Source organism: Musa acuminata, chromosome BXJ1-1, assembly GCF_036884655.1.
Source record: "Musa acuminata AAA Group cultivar baxijiao chromosome BXJ1-1, Cavendish_Baxijiao_AAA, whole genome shotgun sequence".
In the NCBI taxonomy this organism is placed as follows: Eukaryota; Viridiplantae; Streptophyta; class Magnoliopsida; order Zingiberales; family Musaceae; genus Musa; species Musa acuminata.
The window spans coordinates 13078129-13099973 of NC_088327.1; the positions used below are offsets into that span (position 1 = coordinate 13078129).

General features: G+C 37.8%; 1 protein-coding gene across 2 annotated transcripts; it reads left to right on the top strand.

The window, feature by feature from the left end:
- Nucleotides 1-1251: 1251 nt before the first annotated feature.
- Nucleotides 1252-21237, top strand: LOC135580747 (uncharacterized). Of its 2 annotated transcripts, XM_065184634.1 has the most exons (15): nucleotides 1252-1961; nucleotides 2322-2436; nucleotides 2549-2586; nucleotides 4833-4926; nucleotides 10255-11942; nucleotides 12039-12170; nucleotides 13895-13967; nucleotides 14111-14150; nucleotides 14597-14669; nucleotides 16099-16164; nucleotides 17572-17649; nucleotides 19094-19266; nucleotides 20056-20102; nucleotides 20219-20459; nucleotides 20548-21237. In XM_065184634.1, exons 1-15 carry the CDS (start codon nucleotides 1693-1695, stop codon nucleotides 20865-20867), a joined length of 3447 nt encoding a protein of 1148 aa, XP_065040706.1. In that variant the 5' UTR covers nucleotides 1252-1692; the 3' UTR covers nucleotides 20868-21237. The 2 variants fall into 2 exon arrangements, with proteins under 2 accessions (XP_065040706.1, XP_018686674.2); XM_018831129.2 differs by lacking the exons at nucleotides 1252-1961; nucleotides 2322-2436; nucleotides 2549-2586 and having other exon boundaries at nucleotides 4833-4921.
- The last annotated feature ends 608 nt before the right edge of the window (nucleotides 21238-21845 follow it).

The following is a 21845-nucleotide window of genomic DNA, read 5'->3' on the forward strand; positions in this document are numbered from 1 at the left end:
TGCAAAGAGGCAAATGTGGCCTCATTGCTTCAACACTAATCAGGGACTTTAGATGCCATGAATCTTCATGTGCTTGTCTATGATTACCATCAACCTTTCGATGTTGGATCATCATATTGACGCAATAAAATAAAGATAAAGTAATAGTTGTTATTACTGTATATTTAGATGTGCTTATTATATTATTATTGCATAACAATATACCATATGTGACGTACTGACATTCTGTCGATGAAATTGTAAACATGATGTTTAATATAATTCTATGTCTTTTGATTTATTCATGTTTTATACAGAATATAGAAGAACGATCGAAGGCTTAATGACTTCATTTTAGTTTGGTTTGATAACCGCTTTAGACTTGTAAATAAAGATTATGTCACGTGGACACTTACGAGAAATGTTTGATCTGTAGTGGATTATTTTGAACCATTTGTTGTAAAGTCTATTTATAATTTACAGAAGTATTTTTTGAAATGATTGCACGTGGATCCACGTGAGGTATTTTCTCTAACCCATTTTTTTTTTTATAGGTCACGGGAGGTTTCAAGGAGGTTGGCTTTTACGGAGCGATAAAATCAACTATATTCATGACAATATGCTTAAAATATATCTAAAATATCAAGGTTAATACCTTTTTATCACAGAATAATTGATAATTAAAAAATAGAATAATATTTTTTAAAAAAATATTTTTATTATATTAAATGGGATACATGACATTTACACATAAACTTAAACATGAGATATATCACTTATATAATAAATATGTTAATCAAATCGTAAAACGAATAATATTAGAATTATAAGAGTCTATTGGATAATTCAACCTCGGACTTTTTATTATGTAACTATTTCGAACGAGCAAAGTATTTTTATTTTTAATTATTTAGTAGTGTTTTGATCATTGTATCGATCGAACTCAACTTTTTAAAATTATAAAATAACTCTTGTTAAGTACTGAAAATTATCGAAAAAAATTGTGGTAATTAGCAATGTATGAATCGTTGCCGAACCACCAAACATCCTGATCAGACCGGATCGATCGGTCGAACCGGAAACGGCTTAGTCTGGTCCGGTTTCATGGAAAGACCTACGAAGCCAAACCGGGAGGTTTTGCTGTATAATCAAAAGACATTATTATTCTAATTCTAAAAATAATTTAAACGATATTTTGAAGGGTATTTATGTAACTTCGAAATCCTATATAGAGAAGTTAAGAAAAGCCAATTATCCAGGCGATCTCTTTGTTGCCCACCGCCGCCATCGCCCCCGTCGCGCTACGGCCGCTGCTCTCCGTTCGTCAAGGAGGGGAAGAGGAGAGGAGGGAGGTGAGTAGGAAAGGAGAAGGAGCAGAGGAGAAAGGGAAGACGGAAGAGGAGGAAGAAGAAGGAGAAAGAGAAGTAGAAGAGGAAGGGGGGAATAGTAGAGGAGAGGAAGAAGAAAAGTAGACCGAGTAATAAAATAAGAAAGAGAGAGAGAGAGGAGAAACAAATAGACAAAAACGAAAAAAAAGTACATTTCTTTTCTACCGAATTCCGAGTCGTTGTCTAAAATCCATCCTTTAAGACCCCTTTCTCGCTCTCATGCGCACCTCCTTGTAGGGTTTCTTTCTCTCTCTGTGTCTCTCTCTCTATAACCCTTCCGTTCTTCTTTGGATTCGAATCTTGCGCGTCTCGCTCGTTCAATTCGATGCCGGAGAGCGTCGAGAAGATGGACGCAGGTGCCGGGTCGAAAGATGGCAAAAGCGAAGAGGATCGTGAGGAATCGGGGAGGGCAGATGCCGGCCGGTCCCGGGATGCCAATGCGACGAGTCAGGTGAGGATTGCGGAGTTTGATTACTCGGTCGAGAACTTCTTCGCGGCGATGGATGCAATTGGTGATCTCTGTAGAACGTCCGGCGGGGAGAGCGTTGACACGAGTGAGATCCAGCGGTTCTCCTCGACGATCACCTTCTTGAAGTGAGCCCACTCTGGATTATAGAGCTTTTGTCTTTGTTCTTTTGCACCTTGTAGATGGTCGGTTTCTTTGGTCCTCGTCGATCTAGAATAGTACGAAAGGCTTGATTTGTGTTACCCAAGTATTGCTGTTGTATGATTTTTCATTAACATCATTGTTTTGATGGATAACAGATGGAGTTTTTCATGATGTTATTATTTGCTCTTTTGAATAACTAACAACTTCGGTCTTGTTTGAATTGACGTAAACCTTTGTCGTTATGATCTGTATCCAATTGCATAAATTTGACAATTTTATTTTCTTCAGTATTATATTCAAATTGATTTTTGGAGAATCGATATCATTGTATTAGTTTGTGGCAGAGAGTGGAAGTTCTTCTGCTATGAGCCAAAAGTCATCAACTTTACATGTGAAGAAGTTAAAGATGCAGCAGAAGATATAAGCCTACCTCAATTTTCGTCTGCTGCTGTTCCCAAGGTTTGTGAAACCAGCCTTATTTTTCTATTCTTTTTCCAAATGGTTTTGTTGCAGATGTAGCTTTTTGACCTCAGACAATTCATTTTGACTCATTGCTTGATATGCTGTGCAGATTTCTCAATTACCAGATGAAAGAAAACAATCTGAGAGGTATCCTTTATGCCCTTTTTCTTTTGTTATTTGATTATCATACGACATCTTCATGTATATCTATGTTGGCATCTGATTATTTATTTATTTACTGAGCATTTTATCTGTATATTTGTAAGTCTATTAATTTAATTTGAGTGTAATTAATGTTGTAATTTGGACCAATAGGGTGTGGAAAAGTTCTTCTATAATCACAGAAAGTTATGATGCTACTTCATTTTCCCTGCAGTTTTTTGCATTTTACCACGAGATTCCTTTAATCTATGTGGGTTACTTCTGAATTTTTCTAGTCTAGTTTTCTATTAGATTTGTTCAGCTGACCTGACAAACATTCTTGTCAAATTTTATTTTCAATATTATATTACAGCAATGATTATTAATATGAGAATATCTCCCTGATTCACTTTGTTTCACAGTTTATTATTTATTTATATGATTTTCTTAATTTAGTAGTCATTTTCGTTTTAGTAAAGAATTAGACTCTCTGTTCTGCTCCTTTTGGTTTCCCACATGCTGTATCCACCTTTTTGAATTTTATTGTATTCATAAACTTGCTGGTATTCATGCATGTTCAACCATAGAATGAACTTCTGTGAGTAATTATATACCCTAATGTTTGAGCTAGTAGGATTCTCTTCTATGTCATAAGTACGGAAGTTTAGTAGAGTACGACTAGGACATTAAATGTACGTGTTGGAAGGTGTGGGAGTTCAGAGTGTACTTGGCATCTGGTTGGTGCTTTGAGAACTTAGGTTGAAGTTCATTTTTCTGCCCCTCACTGGATGAAGCATTTTTTAATTCTGAGTTAAATTGATAGCAAAATTTTCCTTTATGACACATGAAACATAAAAATGGTTAGCCATCTCAGAGCTCTTGAACCCCTAGAGTGGCACAAGGCTGGGTGAAGTTTTGGGATTATACCTGAGTGGTGGTGTGTCATTTTCAGTGAGCCCTCTGGCTCGTTTATTGCAAGTGCTTGGTTTTTATTGTGCCTGCACTTACCTTTGAGGCTTTGTCATTTTCCTTCATGCTTGCAAAAGTCCATTGCGAGGCGATGATGGTTGTTTGCCCGTGCCTTAGTAGGCTGATTCCTTTAGCAGGTTGAGCTTGGCTTGCTGTGTGACTTAGGCAAAATCAACTAGTAGATTGAATTGATTGATTTAAAATTCTCACATAACTTAATTAAAAATTATAAACTTTGTTATTTTAGTCGTTATTTTAAACTTTTATTGAATACATTGGAAGCCTTTTTCTTAATTTACAAATACATATCTATTCATGTTTTCTCTGAAAAATTGGTTGTTCTCACCGCTAATGGGCTTGTTAGAGACCTTTAAAATTTGCATGTCCATTCGTGTTTTGCTCATATAGGTAATAGTTGGAACTCTTAGATCTGACCAATGATGTGTTTTCTGCATCTTGGTTGCTAGAAGGACCAGGAAATGCTGCATAAAGGTATATGAAAAACCGCATCATGGTAAAATACAATAACTATGACAACAACAAAGGCGTAATGTTCCAATTATTTGGGGTTGACTACATGAATCTTTTGCCCCATTGAGTCCCGTAAAAAGTCATATTTTTAGTTAAATTTAGAGTATAATTAAATCTTAACTGAGGGAAAAAATGAATGCTAGATAATATTCACTTTGACCAAGAGATTGTTGCAATTGACCACAACAAATTGTAACTTGATATTCAAATTGTTCAAGTTCTATTGCATTTTGAAACTGATATAACTTGGTCAGTGGTTGATCTATCCAATGCTTGAACCAGTAAAGATAAGTCCAATCGAGACTGAAACATGCTTTTCCTTGGATCACTTCTATATTGAACTGTGGTGGTTGTTCTTTTCTGCAGCTAATTTGACCAATTCCTAAACAGTTTAGCCTTTTTATGTTAGTTTTACATGTTGATTTTTTGTAGGTTGTACCATATTTTTGTTTCTTTGTCATCAACTTGTTAAATTGCTTCTTTTGATAAGAAAAATGGATGACAATGAGAAACCAATCGAGTGTCCTTGATAGATCTAATTTCCATGGTATTGTGCAATGCCAGTTTTCGTGTTAATTTCTGGTGTTTTAATAATCAATGATGCATTATCTATAAACCTTCAATTGGTTCGTATCAGGATACCGACATTAGCTAGTTAACATGAATTCCATTTTCAACTTTATTATTTTCTAATGTGTTCTTTTTATTAGCCTATTATATTATATGATAAAACACTTGATATAACTTTGCAGCAATGATTTCATTTTGCATGCTGGCGGGCTTGTTTGGGCACTTGACTGGTGTCCCGGCAGTCATGAAAAAAGAGACTCCAAAATAAAATGTGAGGTACCTTTTATGCTCACTTTTCCTTTTTGTTATCACTTGCAATATGTTATTCTTAGTACCTTATACAATTAATCTAATGAGTTACTCCATCTTTCTGATTCTACATTCTTGACAATCATTTAAATGAAAACATCATGTAGGATTTAGTATTAAATGATACAAGTACTGATAGGCAACATTTTGTGTATCATGCTTTCCTTTTGTTGCCTCACATTGGAATGAAGATCCGTTTCTGAAGGAAGTTGGAAGAAAGAACAGTTGCCACTAAAAGTTCTAATATCGCATGGATTTCTTGCACATATTGTATGACCTTATGTTTTTCTCTCCATGACATTGATGCAGTTAACACTATTTAGAATTTAACTTGATTTGTAAATGTGTTCCTGAAAGGTTTACTAATTTGCTGATTTTTTGGGTAACATAACATAGGAGCTAGTGCACGAACTGTTGAAGAGTGGAAATCTCAGGTTCACTTGTCAGTATGTCCCTGTTTGTTTGCATAATTTTCATATCACTTCAGCAAATTTTCTGAACTCATCCCCTTTGGTTTTGTCTTGTGCTTCACATGCAAATGGACTGTTGACTGTTTTTCTAGTTGTTTAATAGGTTGGTATTTTGGTATAGGAATCCTTTTTTTCCAATTTTCCTTTCCTCTGTTTTGTATGGTTAGAAATAGTTGAGAAGCACTGAACAAAGAAGGTAATTAGCCACAGTGGTAGGAAAATAGGATCTTAATTTTTGTACATTTGATACCTGAGATCTCATTATTTTATGTTTCAGGCAATCAAATAGTATATGCCAGGTCTTTAATGAGCTGGAGAAGTATAACATAACATAGAAAGTAAAATTACTAGGGAAAGTGTGCGAAATAGATCACTGATCTAGCACGTTGAAATTTGTGCTGGTAGCTTTGAACATTACTTGGCTGTCACCTCAATAAGCTGGAAATGTCCAGAATTTCTTTTGAACAGACTCATAAAGTATGAAACAGTTTGTACTAAGGATTGAAATATTGTACCATACCGGAGTTTCGACGTTCTCTCGGTACGGTACGATACTGTATACCGAGCGATATAGCCCTCGGTGTATATATATATATATGTGTGTGTGTGTGTGTGTGTGTGTGTGTGTATCTATATATGTATATATATAATTCGGCGACGTCGCCTTGTTTATATATATATATATATATATATATCTATAAATTAATAAATATATATTTATATATAAAAGATTATATATATATTTATATATATATTTTTTATAAAAGGCGACGTTGCATCGCCTCAGTGACGTCGCATTTTCCTTCTCCCACGTGGGGCGACGTCGCCTCGTTTATATATATATATATATATATATATATATATATATATATAATTCCGTTTGGTAATGGGCGGTCTGTGTACCGGTCAACTGATGGACCGGTACGTACCGCCTATACCAGGCGGTATTATTTGAAATTGCATACCTTAGTTTGTACTGGTACGTCCAAAAATCCGTACATGTACACTCACATGCTCTAGTATATTAATTTACCACTGATTCTGGTACTAATTTTCTAAACAAGATGACTAGAATAATTGAGGTTAATTGCATGGTCACAATAAAAGGTAAATACTAGTGAATCTGCTCAAATCTGAAAGCACTTGGTAATATTTGGTAATGATATGGCTCTGGAAAAGAAGCATGAAGTATCCTATTGTTCAGTGACTTAGACGGTTGTCTAAGAGACAAGCAACTTAGAAGACTAGGACTGAGTCATAGGGTTATGTCTCTTATTTGCTACGGGTCTGTTTGTTTCTTTATTAGTTCCTTTGTGCGTAACTACTATAAGTGACAAGTTTTGAGTTGAATTAGCCAAATTTTGCAACCTTGTGCTGCTGTGCCTTATGACGTTATGCCATGTTATCACAGACTTAGCTGGAATTACCTAAATCGTGAGGCATCCTTGCGGCAAAGTCACGGACTTAGCTGGAGTTGCCTAAGTCGTGAAGCACCCTTGCGCCAACTCCTCGGACTTAGCTGGGATTGCTTAAGTAATGAGGTGCCCTTGCGACATATGCGTCTGTAAAGGATTAGCTTAGTCGCAACATCGTACAGGTCCCGAAGGACCTGAAAAATAGAAAGTTGATTAGTTTGAACGACAAACAAGTCCCGATGTCTCGCGAAGAGGGAAGCTTTACAAACAATTCAGCGAGCACCTTGAGTGCAAGATAGAAAAGAGAGGAAGGAGAAAACAAGGACTTTAGAAGGTTGAACGAACAGTTGCAAGTTCGCAAACTGCTCATCGGGTGTTGGGCACGAAGGCAAGTTCCCGTCAAGTTAACGTGCGAACTTGTGAAGATTGTTCAACGCCCGAAACTACCCCGAAGTCCCATCCCCCCTGGTGCCACTCGGGGGGTTCCAAGGTGTTGAGATGGCTGAAGTTTTGTGTGAGGCTGCGCTCTGCAGAAAACAGGCCATGACACGCGAAAATGGAGCCATTTTGGGGCAGTTTGGCCTGACGCAGCGAGCGGTCGCACTGCAGCGCTGCGAAGTGTCGTTGCTTACATTTTTCAAGCCAAAACACACAAAACCAAGGCAAAACATGCTGCAATGTATCTGTACAAGCTTGCAAAAGCGACGAACGGTTCGTTGAACGAAGTTGTTACGGGTGCGCGACGACCGTTTATGACATTCTCCCTTACGTAAACTGTCGATGCCCTCGTCGACGCATGCTAGAGGGCTTTGATGGCTGCTTCTTCATGTCGTAGGGCATCTTCAGGCTCCCAACTGGCTTCAGACTAGGGAAGCTTTCGCCACTTCACCAAGTACTCGATCTGCTCAGCTCCGTTGGGTAGCTTCGTCTTGCAATCCGCTAAAATGGTTTCAACTCGCTTCTCGAAGGAGGCTCTAGTGGGAGGTAGCCGGGTTGGAACACTTCGAGAAGCATCTTGTGGATCTGAGCTGTAGGCTTTCAAGTTGTTGGCATGAAAAACATTATGAATTTTGAGCCACGCCGACAGTTATAACTTGTAGGAGACATTGCCCACTCTACTGATAATTGGGAAGGGACCTTCATACTTGCACACCAATCCTTTACGCACTTTGTGCCTAAAGAACTAAAGTGATGTTGGTTAGAGTTTCACCAACACCAACACCAAGTCACCGACTTTGAACTCCTACGGTCACCTTCCCAAGTCCGCTCACTTCTTCATCTTTTTGGCCGCCTTCTCCTAATAAGCCCGCGCAATATCTACATTGCGGTGCCATTCTTTTACGGACTACTCCCTGTATAACCGATAGCCAAGGTGAGGTGTGAGGAGTCGACGGTTGTTGTCCTGTAATGATCTCGAAGGGGCTCTGTTGGAGAGTTGAGCTATGTCCAACAGCTTCACCCAATCTCGTTGGTTGGCACTCACGTAGGGCCGAAGATATTGCTCGAGGAGCGAGTTTATCCTTTCAGTTTGGTCATCCGTCTGGGGGTGGAGGCTTGTGGAGAAGTATAACTTAGACCCAAACAATTTGAATAGTTCGGTTCATAATCGTCCCAGGAACCGAGCGTCTCGACACTACCCCAAAGCCTCATCCCCCCTGGTGCCACCCGGGGGTTTCCAGGGTACTGAGATGGCTGACGTTTTGTGTGAGGCGGTATGCAGAAAACAAGCCGTGGCAAGCGAAAACTGAGCCATTTTAGGGTAGTTTGGCCCGACATAGCGAGAGATCGCACTGCAACGCTGCGAACTGTCGTTGCTTACATTTTTCAAGCAAAAACACACAAAACCAAGGCAAAACATGCCGCCATGTACAGTGATTGAAAAAGGCGCTCGGGCGAGGCGAGACGAGGCCCGAGCACCTCGCTAATCTCCCAGGCGGCGCGCTTCAAACAGGCACCGCCTGGGCGCTCGCCCGAGCCCAGGCGCTGGGCGCTTCGGGCGAGCGCCTGGGTAAACCAAGGCGACCGAACCAGGATTTTAGGTCTGGTTCGGTCCTGGTTCGGTTGTTAGTTGGTTCAATCGAACCAATTAAATCGATATAACCCTTACCCAACCCTAACCCGCTGCCGCTCCCGATCCCGATCCCGATCTCGCTGCTCGCAAACGCTGTCGTTGTCGCCGCTTGCCGCTGTCGCTGCTCGCAAACGTTGCCTCTGTCGCCGCTCACACCTCCCGCTGCTCGCCGCTGCCGCTCCCTTTCCCGCTGCCGCTGTCGCCGCTCGCCGCTGCTTCCTCATTTCTCCATCATCAGGCTTATACTGTTAATATTAAGTTTATTTGAATTTTGAAATGATTAATTTTCAATACTATTAATAGATTAAGAATATATTATTTTGATTTTAATGTTGATTATGATTATGATGAATAACTTTGATGTAAAATTTTATTGTTTTGAATTTTGAAACTTTTTGTTAATGTGACATTGTGATTTTGTATATTAGATTTTCTTAATTTAATAGCATATTTTTATTTAAAATTTTAAATAATTATATTTATTAATTATATTATATATTTTTATATTTTAGCGTCTCGTTTCGCTCGGGCGAGCGCCTGGGCGAGCACCTAGCGCCTCGGGCGTTTTTGGACCTTGGCGCCTAGCGCTTTTTAAATCACTGGCCATGTATATGTACAAGCATGCAAAAGCGACAAACGGTTCATTGAACGAAGTTGTTGTGGGTGTGCGACGATCGTTCGTGACAATGTGGTATAGAGGAAGTCATATAGATTAACTATTCCAAAAACGAAAGCTTTTTACAGTTGTGTGCATAGTTGACAGATATAGTAGTAGAACATGCTGCCATGTATCTGTACAAGCATGCAAAAGCGACAAACGGTTTGTTGAACGAAGTTGTTGCGGGTGCGCGACGACCGTTTGTGACAATGTGGTGTAGAGGAAGTCATATAGATTAACTATTCCAAAAACGAAAACTTTTTACAGTTGTGTGCATGGTTGACAGATAGTAGCACAAATCAAACTGCTGTACATGTTTGACTGTCATAAACCCTTTATCACTTATGGTTACTCATTTTGCTCAATTTATTTCTCTATAACTGTTCTAATGATCCATGTTCATTTATCTTTTTCTTCATTTATTGTCTTTGATTTCTATCCAAATAGTTTTTTGGTAAAAAGGCATGGTTTCCTTGTTTATCACCATCTGGACATAAAAGAGAACATACATTGAAATTACGGCAGTTGTTGTCATCATCTTAAAACTTTTCTTGGCCTCTCCAAATTATGGTGGGTAGATTGTATGTCTGACATTGTTAGCTGTGCAGGTATTTCTATAAGATATTATGTCTAAAAATGTGTGATTTGTTTCTGATCCTTTTTTACTTATTTGTTAAGCAGTATCTTGCGGTTTCTGCTCATCCTCCGAGTTCTGCGTATCACAAGATAGGTGTCCCTGTGATTGGAAGGGGTATGATTCAAATTTGGTGCCTCTTAAATTTGGATGAGGAAATTGAGATCCCCATAGCAAGTTCCCGAGGCAGGGGAAGACCTAGAAAGGAAAATATCATACAAAAACATGATTTAGATGGCATAAATGTTTCAGCCACACGCAGGCCTAGGGGGAGACCTCGAAAGAAACCAGAAATTGAAAAATCAACCACTCCAAGACCTAGAGGGAGACCAAGGAAAAGACCAGCTTCTTCAAGCGATGAAGAGTTTAGTCCAACAAGGCCTCAAGGAAGATCTGAGAAGTTGATGCAGAGTGCAGTTGATCTTAATGGTCTGAATGATGTATCTCTACAAAATCTTACAAGGTCTCCAGTAAAGAGTACAAGGACATGTTCAAATGATGATAGAATATCATCTCTTAGAAAGTCCAGAGGGAGACCTAGAAAACATTCTATTCCAGGCATTATTAATGTGAATGAGAAAGAGGCAGCACCTCCTCTTGGTAATAATGAGATCAAGAACACGGTTAACTTTGTTGTTCCGTCATGTGTTGATTCGGGTAAGAATTCAGTGGACTTGCCAGTTCTATCAGCTGAGTGTAAGGAGGATCTGATTCAACCAAAACGTAGAGGAAGACCTAGGAAGAAACCGATTTTGAGTTTGAACAATTCTGTTTCATCAGCCAATGAATCAGGAAATGATGCCACTACATTGCCCAATCCAAGTGAACATGGGACAAATGGGGACACATTGCATCTATTTGCTGAGAATGAAATTCTGAAGACACGGGACAATGTTCCATCTTTATCTGAGTCACAAAACAATTCACTGTCTTTGCCTGTTTTACCTGCTTTAAATTGTAAAGAGGAACCAATTCAACCAAAGCGTAGAGGAAGACCTAGAAAGAAACAAGTTCAAAGTTTGAATAATTTTATTTCATCATCTCTTGATGTATTGGGAAATGATACCAATGTATTGCCTAATTCAGGCAGACTTGGGATTTCAGATGGTAAGGAGAAATTACTATGCAGTAACAATGAAAATTTGAAGACAGGCGACAATGTTCTGTCTTTGTCTGTTGAGTTACAAAACAATTTAGCAGATGTTAAGTGCAAAGAAGAATTGATTCAACCAAGAAGTAGAGGAAGACCAAGAAAGGAAGTTCTGAATTTGCCTTTGTCTGTTCGTGTATCAAATGCCTTACCAAGGAAGGATACAAATGATAAGGATGAAAACATCGGTAAAGGTCAGACAAGGGTGGAATCTGTTCCATCTGATGTCACAGTGAGAAGAGAAGAAAAAGGAAATAACAAAGAAGATCACAATTGTGAGAGCACCATTTTGTCTGAGTTAAGCAGAGATTGTAAGTTATCAGCTGAATGTGTGCCAACTCATGACCATCATTATGAAGATTCGGTGCTCTTAAATCATGAAACTGTTGATAAAAGGTCACCTGAAGTCGAAACTGTTCATCCTTTGATACCACATATCCTTGCTTTGCCCAGAGTTGTATTTTGCTTAGCACACAATGGAAAAGTTGCATGGGATGTGAAATGGAAGCCACCAACTACGAATGCAGCTTGCAAACATCGCATGGGATATCTTGCTGTATTGCTGGGAAATGGTTCTTTGGAAGTGTATGTGAATATCTTATCCTAGTCATTTTTATCTCACATTTTGGTTGTATAATCTAATGTGTATATATTTTTCAAATATTTTTTTGGCAAATGCAGGTGGGAAGTTCCACTTCCTGGCCTGGTCAAAGCCTTATATACTTCTAGTCGTGATGAAGTTAGCGATCCTCGTTTTCTCAAGTTGACACCTGTGTTCAGATGCTCAAAGTTGAAATATGGGGACAGGCTAAGGTAGTTGGATATCCAAGAAATTATATATCTGTTGAATTCAATTCTGTGCTAGCTTTTAAAATTTTATGTTTGTGAATTTTAATTTTCTCAATGACACTGTATTTCCAAAATAAATGTTCCTTTCACTTTTTGAGAGATTGATTTGATATGTACAATCTAGTTAACTCTTTTTTTATCTGAGAAAACCAATATAGTCAAGGGCGCTAGGTGCTAAAAGGCACAAAGGTGTCAAAATGTCCAAGGTATTAGGCGTTCGTCCGAGCAAAGTAAGACACTAACAAATATTAAGATTTAAAAAATATATAATTAAGGAGAAATATGAGCACTAAAATAAAATTAAGGAATTACATGAGTTTTGTGTCACTTTATATTTCAAATATCACCATCGAAACATTGGTTCGATGGTGATATTTATCTAAAGTACCAAAGTACTATATTGTGCAAAGTACCAAAGCACTATATTGTGCAAATCTAGTAATAAAAATGACAAAACAAAAGAAGATAAATGCCAAAAATCTAACAATTTCCCTCAAGAAAGTCAAAGAGGAAGAAAAACGCCAAAAGTTCGGAAGGAGAGGAGGAAGAAGCAAACAGAAGGAGAAGAGAAAGAAACGTTCGGAAGGAGAGGATGAAGAAGCAAACAGAAGGAGAAGAGAGAAGGCAAAGAGGGATGTAGCTATTAGGGAAGAGGAAGAGTAGGGCTATCGGGGTTGGAGTAGGAGTTGAATGATGGGGAGGGTGGCTGTTGGTGTGAGCGGGAGGCTGCGATGAAGGGGGGAAGAGGGAGGTGGGAGGGGAAGGGAGGGGGAGGATGGTGTTGGGGAAAGGGGGAAGCTGTGAAGAAGGGGGAAAGAGGGAGGAGAGATTGGTTTTTTGGGGGGTTGGGGGGGGGGGGGGGGGGTGGGGGTGGTGGTGCGGGGGGTGAGGGGTGAGGGCTGCGATGAGGTCAGGGAAACGTTGCAGGGGGAAGAGGGGGGAGGGAGGAGAGATCGGAGAAAGGGGGCTGCGATGAACTCAGGGGAGAGGGAGGAGGGAGGAGGAGGGAGGGGGAGGATAGTATCGGGAAACGGGGGAGCTGCGACGAAAGGGGGAAGATGGAAGGGAAGAGGGAGGAGGGATCGGGGAAGGGAGGACTGTGATGAGGCTGGGGGGCTGCAATGAACGGGCGAAAGAGGGAGGAGAAGGGAGTGTGCGAAGGAGGGAGACGAGGAAGAGAGAGATAGGGGGGGGGGGGGGGGGGTTGATGACACTGCCAGTGTTTTCTCTGTTCTCTGATGGAGAGGAAGATGCCATTGTCACTGGTGCCACCATTTGCAGATGGAGAAGAAAATTGTTGTCAATCACTGAGGAAACATTGTAGTCGCTGGGCCGTCACTATATCTAGGGCACTGGCAGACGCATGGGGTGGGTGGGGGTTGGGTTGGGGTTTGGTTAGGGTGATCATCTGGTTCAATCGAACCAGAGATCCAAATTACTCCAAATTGACTCAACTAAGGCTCAACTTAGCTCGAGTTAAATCAGGCGGGCACTTGGCCCTCCCATTGCCTGGTTGAAGTCGCTTGCCTAGCCCACCTATCAAGTGCTCGGGCCTCACCTTGCCTGGGCACCTAGGCGAGCTCTTGGGCACTCGGTGACTTAACTGGATAGAACAGTCTACTTTAACTTTTTGAATCATTTAAAATGCCTTTAAATTTCCTAATGTTGCCTTCTATTTTGTTTTACAGCATTCCTTTGACAGTTGAGTGGTCGCCGTCAATGCCTCATGATCTAATTCTAGCTGGATGCCATGATGGGACGGTAAAACAGTAGCAGATACCTCATGCATTTTCCCATTTCCTTACACTTCCATTCTTGTGACATTAGACCTTTCTAGTTTCTACAATAAATATGTCTATGCTTATCTGGTAGATTGGGATTTAATGAATATCTTATACTTCCAGGTTGCCTTATGGAAGTTCTCTACTCAATGTTCATCACAAGGTACTGAAGATGATTATGTATTTCAAGCTACTTTAAGGATTTGTTAAAACAGACTTGGACAACTTTGGAAGATACAAATTGTGTAGACTTCTATTCTCTTAATACTGTAACTCATTTTTACTAGAACTAATAACTAGCTATAAAACTTAAAAATGAATTGTTTGAGCATTTGCATTCCCTTGATTATGAAAAAAATTTGGTGATTAGATTTCCTATTTATCCACTGTAGCTGACAAGAAAAATAGTCCCTAAGATACATTATCTTGGAAATTTTAGGATGAACATGAAGAATGTTCCCCTGTCAAGAAAACAGAAAAAAAGGGAAGGTTGATAATTCCTATGTTATCTTTTGGTAAAATAAGCTTCAAAAAGATTAAAACAGGATGATTGTCTAGAAGAAACTAGAATGCTTAAATGCCACTCTCATTTTGCATCTGTATTGACAGATACCAGGCCCTTGCTTTGTTTCACTGCTGATTCTGCTCCTTTAAGAGCTCTTGCCTGGGCTCCAGATGCAAGGTACTTAATATTTTTGCAAGTTCTTTTTAGAGTTTAAATCTTCTGAAAGCACAACCTTGACCTCTTAAAGTTTATGAGTGTTGATTGCTTATGGGTCTTTCACAATAGAGTGTGTACTTGTAATAAAATTATGATTTTAGAAGTTTTCAAGTGTTAGGTCAGGTGGCAAGTTGGTAGCTGCATTTATTAGAAGGTATTGCAAAAATGGATATTCTTTATGAGAACATTTTAGATTTGCAGAGTCGTCGTAGAGAAAATATCTACTTTTGTAGAAAAAAATGAACACGGAAGTAGACATGTCACTAATACAATTGACTCAATCATTGAGGTCAAATACTTGTTTGCAATTGCTCATTGATTTGTTACATAATCAAACTCTCTTGCTGCCTCTTATTTGCTGGCTAATGTCTAAATTAAGATGATGCATAGGCTATGAAGTAAACATTTTGCTGCTATGAATGGACAAATCTTGGTGGATGTTAGAACGATTACTTCATCTCAAACATAGGGCTCTCGTTCTTGGTGGCTTGTCTAGTAAATATATTGGTCAACATTTCAAATTTGTTAGAGCTTTTCTAATTTTTTCAGCGTTCTTTCAGTTCAAATCACGATGAACTTAAGAATCAGACAAGTTTAACCGAGTCTTACAGTTCAACCAACCGAGACCAATATCGAGGCATCTGATATAACTATAGATGGTTAGTTCAATATTTTAAATGAAAAAGGTAATGAGTCTGTTTTCTATTCCTAAAGTATTTGGACTCCCTCAGTGTCTACATTTCATGATGACAGGGGAAGTGAATTACGGATTAGTATTTGTTGCACCAGATTTTAGTGTTCAAGCTGTGCCCTTTTAGTCATGGAGCTAGATTTGTCCATAGAGATTACAATCTGGAACTACCTATTAGTATTGTAATCAAGAATGTGATTTAAGAAGCTTTTATTTTTTATTTTTGGCCAGACTGATTCTTGGGTGGACTGCCTTGGACCTAGATGTTCTTAAATCAGAAAAACTTGATACTCATATTTTAGACAATTGGCAAGAAAATATTTTGATTGCACCTATGTTTACTCAATGGATTTAAGGGTTATGGAAATAAAAGTAATGGCGATTATCTACATTTACTATGGACTAAATCATCATAAAGAATTTATGAAGGAATAGAAACATTGTTTCAATTGTTTAACTAGCATATAGTGTACAGGTAGTAATAATAGGACTTCACCAAATCCTAGAAAAATAAGAAGAATATTTGGGACGTGTTTGGTGATGTCAAATTGTGTAATGATGTTTCTACTGAGGTAGCCATTGACTTTGTGCAGTTGCACATACTAGCTGACTGGATCACTGTATGCACAATAATTTAACATTCTTCTTCTTTTAATTCTCAACTGATGGAAGTCACTAATGCAGTCTACTTTTATGCAGCGAAGTGGAGAGCAGCAATGTATTTGTGACTGCTGGGCATGATGGTTTAAAATTTTGGGATCTACGGTATGTATGTGTTCTGATTTTTACATACGACTCAGTAAAGAGAAGAAATGGTTTCTTCTGTGTCCATTCCATGGTTAGTGACACAGGTTCTAATGCTTACTGAAAGCAAACTTTTGTTCTTTCATAAGCCCTGTGAATGTTTGCTGCTGAGTAATCTTCAATAAAATTGTTTCTTCTTTCACTTAAGACGATGCATATTGTTCAATATGTATGACAATTTCTTTTCTTTGCTGAATATCCAGTAGAATGTCTGGTTGTGAGCACAACAAATGTTTTATCTTAATATATCTTTTGGACATTACTAAAACTGAAAATTGATACTTTTGATATTTTGGCTACTTTTGATTCTAAATTAGTTTGATTAGTTGATTAGACTTGTTTAACAAAAAACATACTCAAAAAGTTTGAAGATCAAATAGTCGAATAACTTTATTAGCATATAATTAGACAAATTGAACTTTGAGGACAAAAGTTGTCCTATTTAATTTTACTGCCACCAATAAATTAATATTTTTATTTATATATTATGGTTCATGGAGTAAATCTTAACATCTTTGTTTGGCTGATTTTCAAGTTGTCTGGTGAGTCAGATCTGATTAAACATCTTTTTCTTTTCATATTAAACTTCTGGTGTCAACAAAAATGTTGAATGCTTTATCTTTACAGTATAGGAATGTTGGAATTATGAACCAAGTTTGTAGTGAAAAAGCGTAGTAAGCTGATTATGGTTAGCAATCTAGTGATTTAATTCCTTCTCTGAATGTTGTCATATAGTTGCATGAAAGATCGAGACATGCTAATTACTATGTAGGCTAATTACTAGATTGCTGTTGTATGGTCTATTTTACTTTTTGGTAATTGAATGTAACAGGTCCATTTTCCATTCTGATTATCATTTTACAAACCATAATATATTATGGATTTGGTGCATTAAATCATTTTGGACTTTGGATATTTTAATACCTGTTTTTTATAATTAAAAAGTAAATATTTCTTTGGTAAATTGAGACCTTAGGAACTCTTTACTTTTGTGGTTAAAATTAATGTGTAAATTGTGACGAATGCCAGCGGAATATGATATGGAAGATGTTAGATGCTTCATTGGTTCCTTGTGCCCAAAAATGTAATCTTTATCTCAGGTTTGTATTAAGTTGCAAAATTCTCAATTATTGTCATAATATTTTAATATATATTCACACACAAATGCATATTACATATATGTGTGCGTGTGAGAAATTTTGATTACTAATGAATATTAATTATCTGGCCACAATCCTGTAATTGAAATTAATAATTATGTTAATGTTTTTTATGTCTATTTTTTACAAGATAATAGGATCTCTAGCTGAAATTTATTTATTCTTTCACTGTTTGTCAGATACAAGTAAGCACTTTTCTCTCCTGCAGTGATCCATACCGTCCTCTATGGGAAATTAATTCTATACAAAGAACTGTACTGAGTGTTGATTGGCTGAAAGATCCTAGGTGATGTAAAGTCTCCATTTTATGGCAGATATTAATTTCACTGAATTTGTAATGCTTTATGTCCATTTTGTAGATGATATTAATGTCTGTGATTTCTCTCTTCATTCCTTTTTGCTTATTATTTCAATTCCCTGTTGTTAGTGGTAAATATTTTTTCAAGTAACTGAACATAAACTATCATAAACTTGCAAGACCTGTGGCAATTTCACGCATCTTGTGAATGCTGCTAATTTAGATTGCTGATTAAGAAACTATATTTGTGCAACCATGCAAGTGTCCGTTTACCTTGATTGTGAACACGTGAAAATAACACATATATTCATGTTGGTCTTTGGGGAGAGTGGGTTAACCTATGCTAATAGTCATCTTTATGTGTCCCTCAAATCATCTGAGAAAGTCAATGCATCAGCTTTTCTTCAAAGTAAAAGTATGCACCTAGTTTCATTTTTTATTTTGGTTCTCTGATTAAAAGCTATGATAACTAAATAATTTTTGCCAACAACGGAATGTACAAGTGATATGATGTTTATTGTCCCAAACTTGAGGTATGTTGTAGCCTAATACTATGTATTAGTTTTTGCATTATATATATTAGATGCTTTACAGTTCGGAAAGCTAAAGTAAATTTTAGGAAAACGATATAGATCTGGGTTGCGTTTCTAGTAGTCTAAAATGTTACTTTAGTGCACATATACAAGTCATTAGATGATTTGAAGTTTTGAAAGCTAATGTAATTTTCAGGAAAATGAGATGTGTAAGTAGGTTTTTTAGTAATTTAAAATGTCAGTATAATATAATAAATGCATTAAAGTTTTAGAAGCTAATGTAATTTCTAGGAAAATAACAGGTCTGGGTTGTGGTCTAGTAATTTAAAATCTGTGTTGTGCATGCACCATAGATATCTATTTCTGCATCTCAAGGCATATAAGGTTCTAAAAAGTTGTCAGTCACCCTGATACTTACTGCATGTATCCAGATAAATTGGTGCATGAACAGTTCTTAAAATACACATAAATGGAAAATCATTAAATATAAGATAGTGATATATACTAATATTAAGTTTATTATGACAATAACATACATTAGTATGGGTTGATACATACACATTTGAGTTTGTTTTAAAGAGCTAAGATGAAGTTATATAATACTATGCCTTTATATGTTATTATAACCATCGAAAGAAGGAGAATCAGACATGTTGATGCCTCATGTTTCCTAGGCGCTTACTGTGTAGCCAAATTACATTACGAGGACTTCATTGGCCTTTAGATGGTATGCCCAAAGACTGTGCTTAACCATGACCACACCAAGTCATAACTATCTACTACTGAAAAATGCATATAGTGGGGGCACATGAAACACATGATACAATGAACAAACAATTCATTAGATAAATGTGACTATTGTCAACATGTCATTCTTATGTTCATGTCTGTTTCTGCAGATGTATAGTCATAACACTTGATGATGGCACCGTGAGATTCCTCAGCTTGTACCATGCTGCATATGATGTCCCTGTTACAGGGACACCATTTGTTAGATCAAAGTATCAGGGACTGCATAGCTTCTCGTGCACATCCTTTGCAATTTGGAGCATTCATGTCTCACAAACTACTGGTATCACATCCATTTAATTTTGTTTTATCAAGGTCTGGCAAATGCTTGCAGCATTTTATTTGGGCACAGCTAATTGATTTGTTGAATGTTTGGATGATTCACATGAATCCCATATAAAATACCTTTAGGTTAATGCTTCACTTTGTCAAGATTGGTAGATGATGTTTGCCTGCATTTGTGTCTTGTGAAGACTGAGAATCTAGTCCATTTATGAACAGAACATTTTTGAAATGGCATTCTATTCATGTCAACTTTATTAAGTATTGATGGGAAGAATTTATGAAGTTTCAATATGGACACTGTTGATTTCTCAGTGGCATACTTTCCATGCATAGTTTCTTATTGGCTTGTCCCAGATTGTGACTTGATCTTATCTCACTTATAATTTTTGAATTTCATAAATTGTTATAAATCAGTGCTCGTTGTCAAATTATGCAGAAGGCTTCTTTTTATTTGGTAGATATCAGAGTTTATATATACACAGTATCATCTTCCCTGAGGTGTACCAAAGTCGAATCATCTACCTATTTACTTTAATTATCTTGTTGGTACATTACAGATTGTTGTTGTTATATCTATCTTCCAGACTGGTTATCAAAGAAGGGACATACATGCACACTTATCTGGAATGTTGTTATCATATGTATGACCAATTAGTCTCTGTAAAACCTTGTGATTCTATGTTGTTAGTATCTTATAAGTCTCTAGTAAACCTCTCCTCCAAAAGCTTCCATGGTTTCTTACTTGAATTCTGTGTTGATGGTGACTTGTGTTGCTTATTTGTTTTAGGTTTCGCTGCTTATGGTTGTGCCGATGGCTCCACAGTTCGCTTCCAGGTGACTTTCTTTTTGTAGGAACATAAGTCGCAGCCTTGATTTACTTCCAACTATCTTTGCTGTATACAATGAAAAATGTGCAAAGTAATTGCATTGTTGCATGTTATTTTCATTAGCTTACAACTAGATTTGTGGACAAAGACCCAAGACGAGGACGCACACCACATTTTCTTTGTGGTTCACTTTCATCAGAAGGTGGGACTTTTAAGATCTACACGCCATTGCCAAATACGCCACTAGCACATGTTCCTTTCATACAGAAGAAGCCTTCTAATGAGTGCCGGAATGCAAATAGAACCATACAGTCAAACTTCTTGGATACAGAGCAGACGAAAGGAGAAGATTCTCCATTTCCAGGTGAATAAAAAGAAAAAAAAGATGACCCTTCTTGCCGCATAGTGTTTACTATTTATATTTACCCCTTTTTTTTTCCTTCCACTACCAGCATCATCTTCTGGAGGTGATCGGGCCATGCTGTCTGGAGCTGGTGGTTCTCAGGTTCCTTCGAAGACGACAGCAAAATCGAGAAATGGCACAAAGAGACATGATCCCAGCCAAATGACTGACCAATCATTTGGGATCAGCAAAGAGGGGCAAAAGGTATCAGAAAAATGCAAAACTCAAGATGATAAAGAAGAATATGAAGTATTTCCTCCGAAAGTTTCGGCAATTCATAGAGTGAGGTGGAACATGAACAAAGGGAGCGAAAGATGGTTGTGTTATGGAGGAGCTGCTGGAATCATCAGGTGCCAGCAGATGTTTTGATGAGTGCTCACCGATGAGAACTAGTAGGTCAGCTACTTTCTCATTCAAAAGTCTAACCATGGCGTCTAGCTGTGCAAATGCAAATTTCGTGCGTCCTGTTTTAAAGGTCTGTTTATGGTGTTAAAAGGCCATGCAAAATTAACCTGCTTCTAATGCAGCTTTTTCCCTTTTTTTTTTTTTTGCTTTAGCTGTAGCATATGATCTTTATATTATTAGATGCTTCTTGAACAAGTATTCACTAGTCATGTAGTCTGTATATTGAAGATCCAAGTGTCTCGGCCCGAATGAGTTGGCCAGGTTTCTGATCATGTAGACTGAATTCCTGAGAAATCTTCTAATCACGGTTTAATGGATGAGAATTGTGAGGACATCAAGAACGAAAAGTATGTGCTATACTGCCCAGCACAATCTGGTATCAGTGAAACAAAATGTAATGTTTGGAATATTTCTTTGTGTATGTTTTGGCAAGTGTTGCCATTGTTGTCGAGGAGTTTATCACCCATAGCTTATTGGTTACAACTAATTTACGATTTGTGTTACATTTTATATGTCAGAGTTTGCCATATTAAGATGTGGGTGAGCTGAGCCTGTCAAGTGAATGAATGCACAAACTTTGTCATGTTAAGATCATAGCCTTGGATGCAACATATTGAGCCTGTTTTAGTTTCCATATGAACGTGCGCACTAAATTATTGTACCTTCCGATTTCTTGAAGCAATAAATATCCTCCCAACATTTTCGTCGTGCAGAAAGGAAAGCAAAGTGCCACCCCCAATATATAATCAAAATCTCATCTGTCTGATGCCGAGAAGGGTTGTTGACTTAGGGCTGATGTTTCACGCCGTTAGGTTGGCAACCAAAATAATATCAATGGCATCGAAAAAACGAGACTATTTCGACCAATTTTCACTCCACCTGAAAACTAAGATCGAATAAGCTGAAAACTAAACAAAATGAATCTGTCAAACCTAATGTATA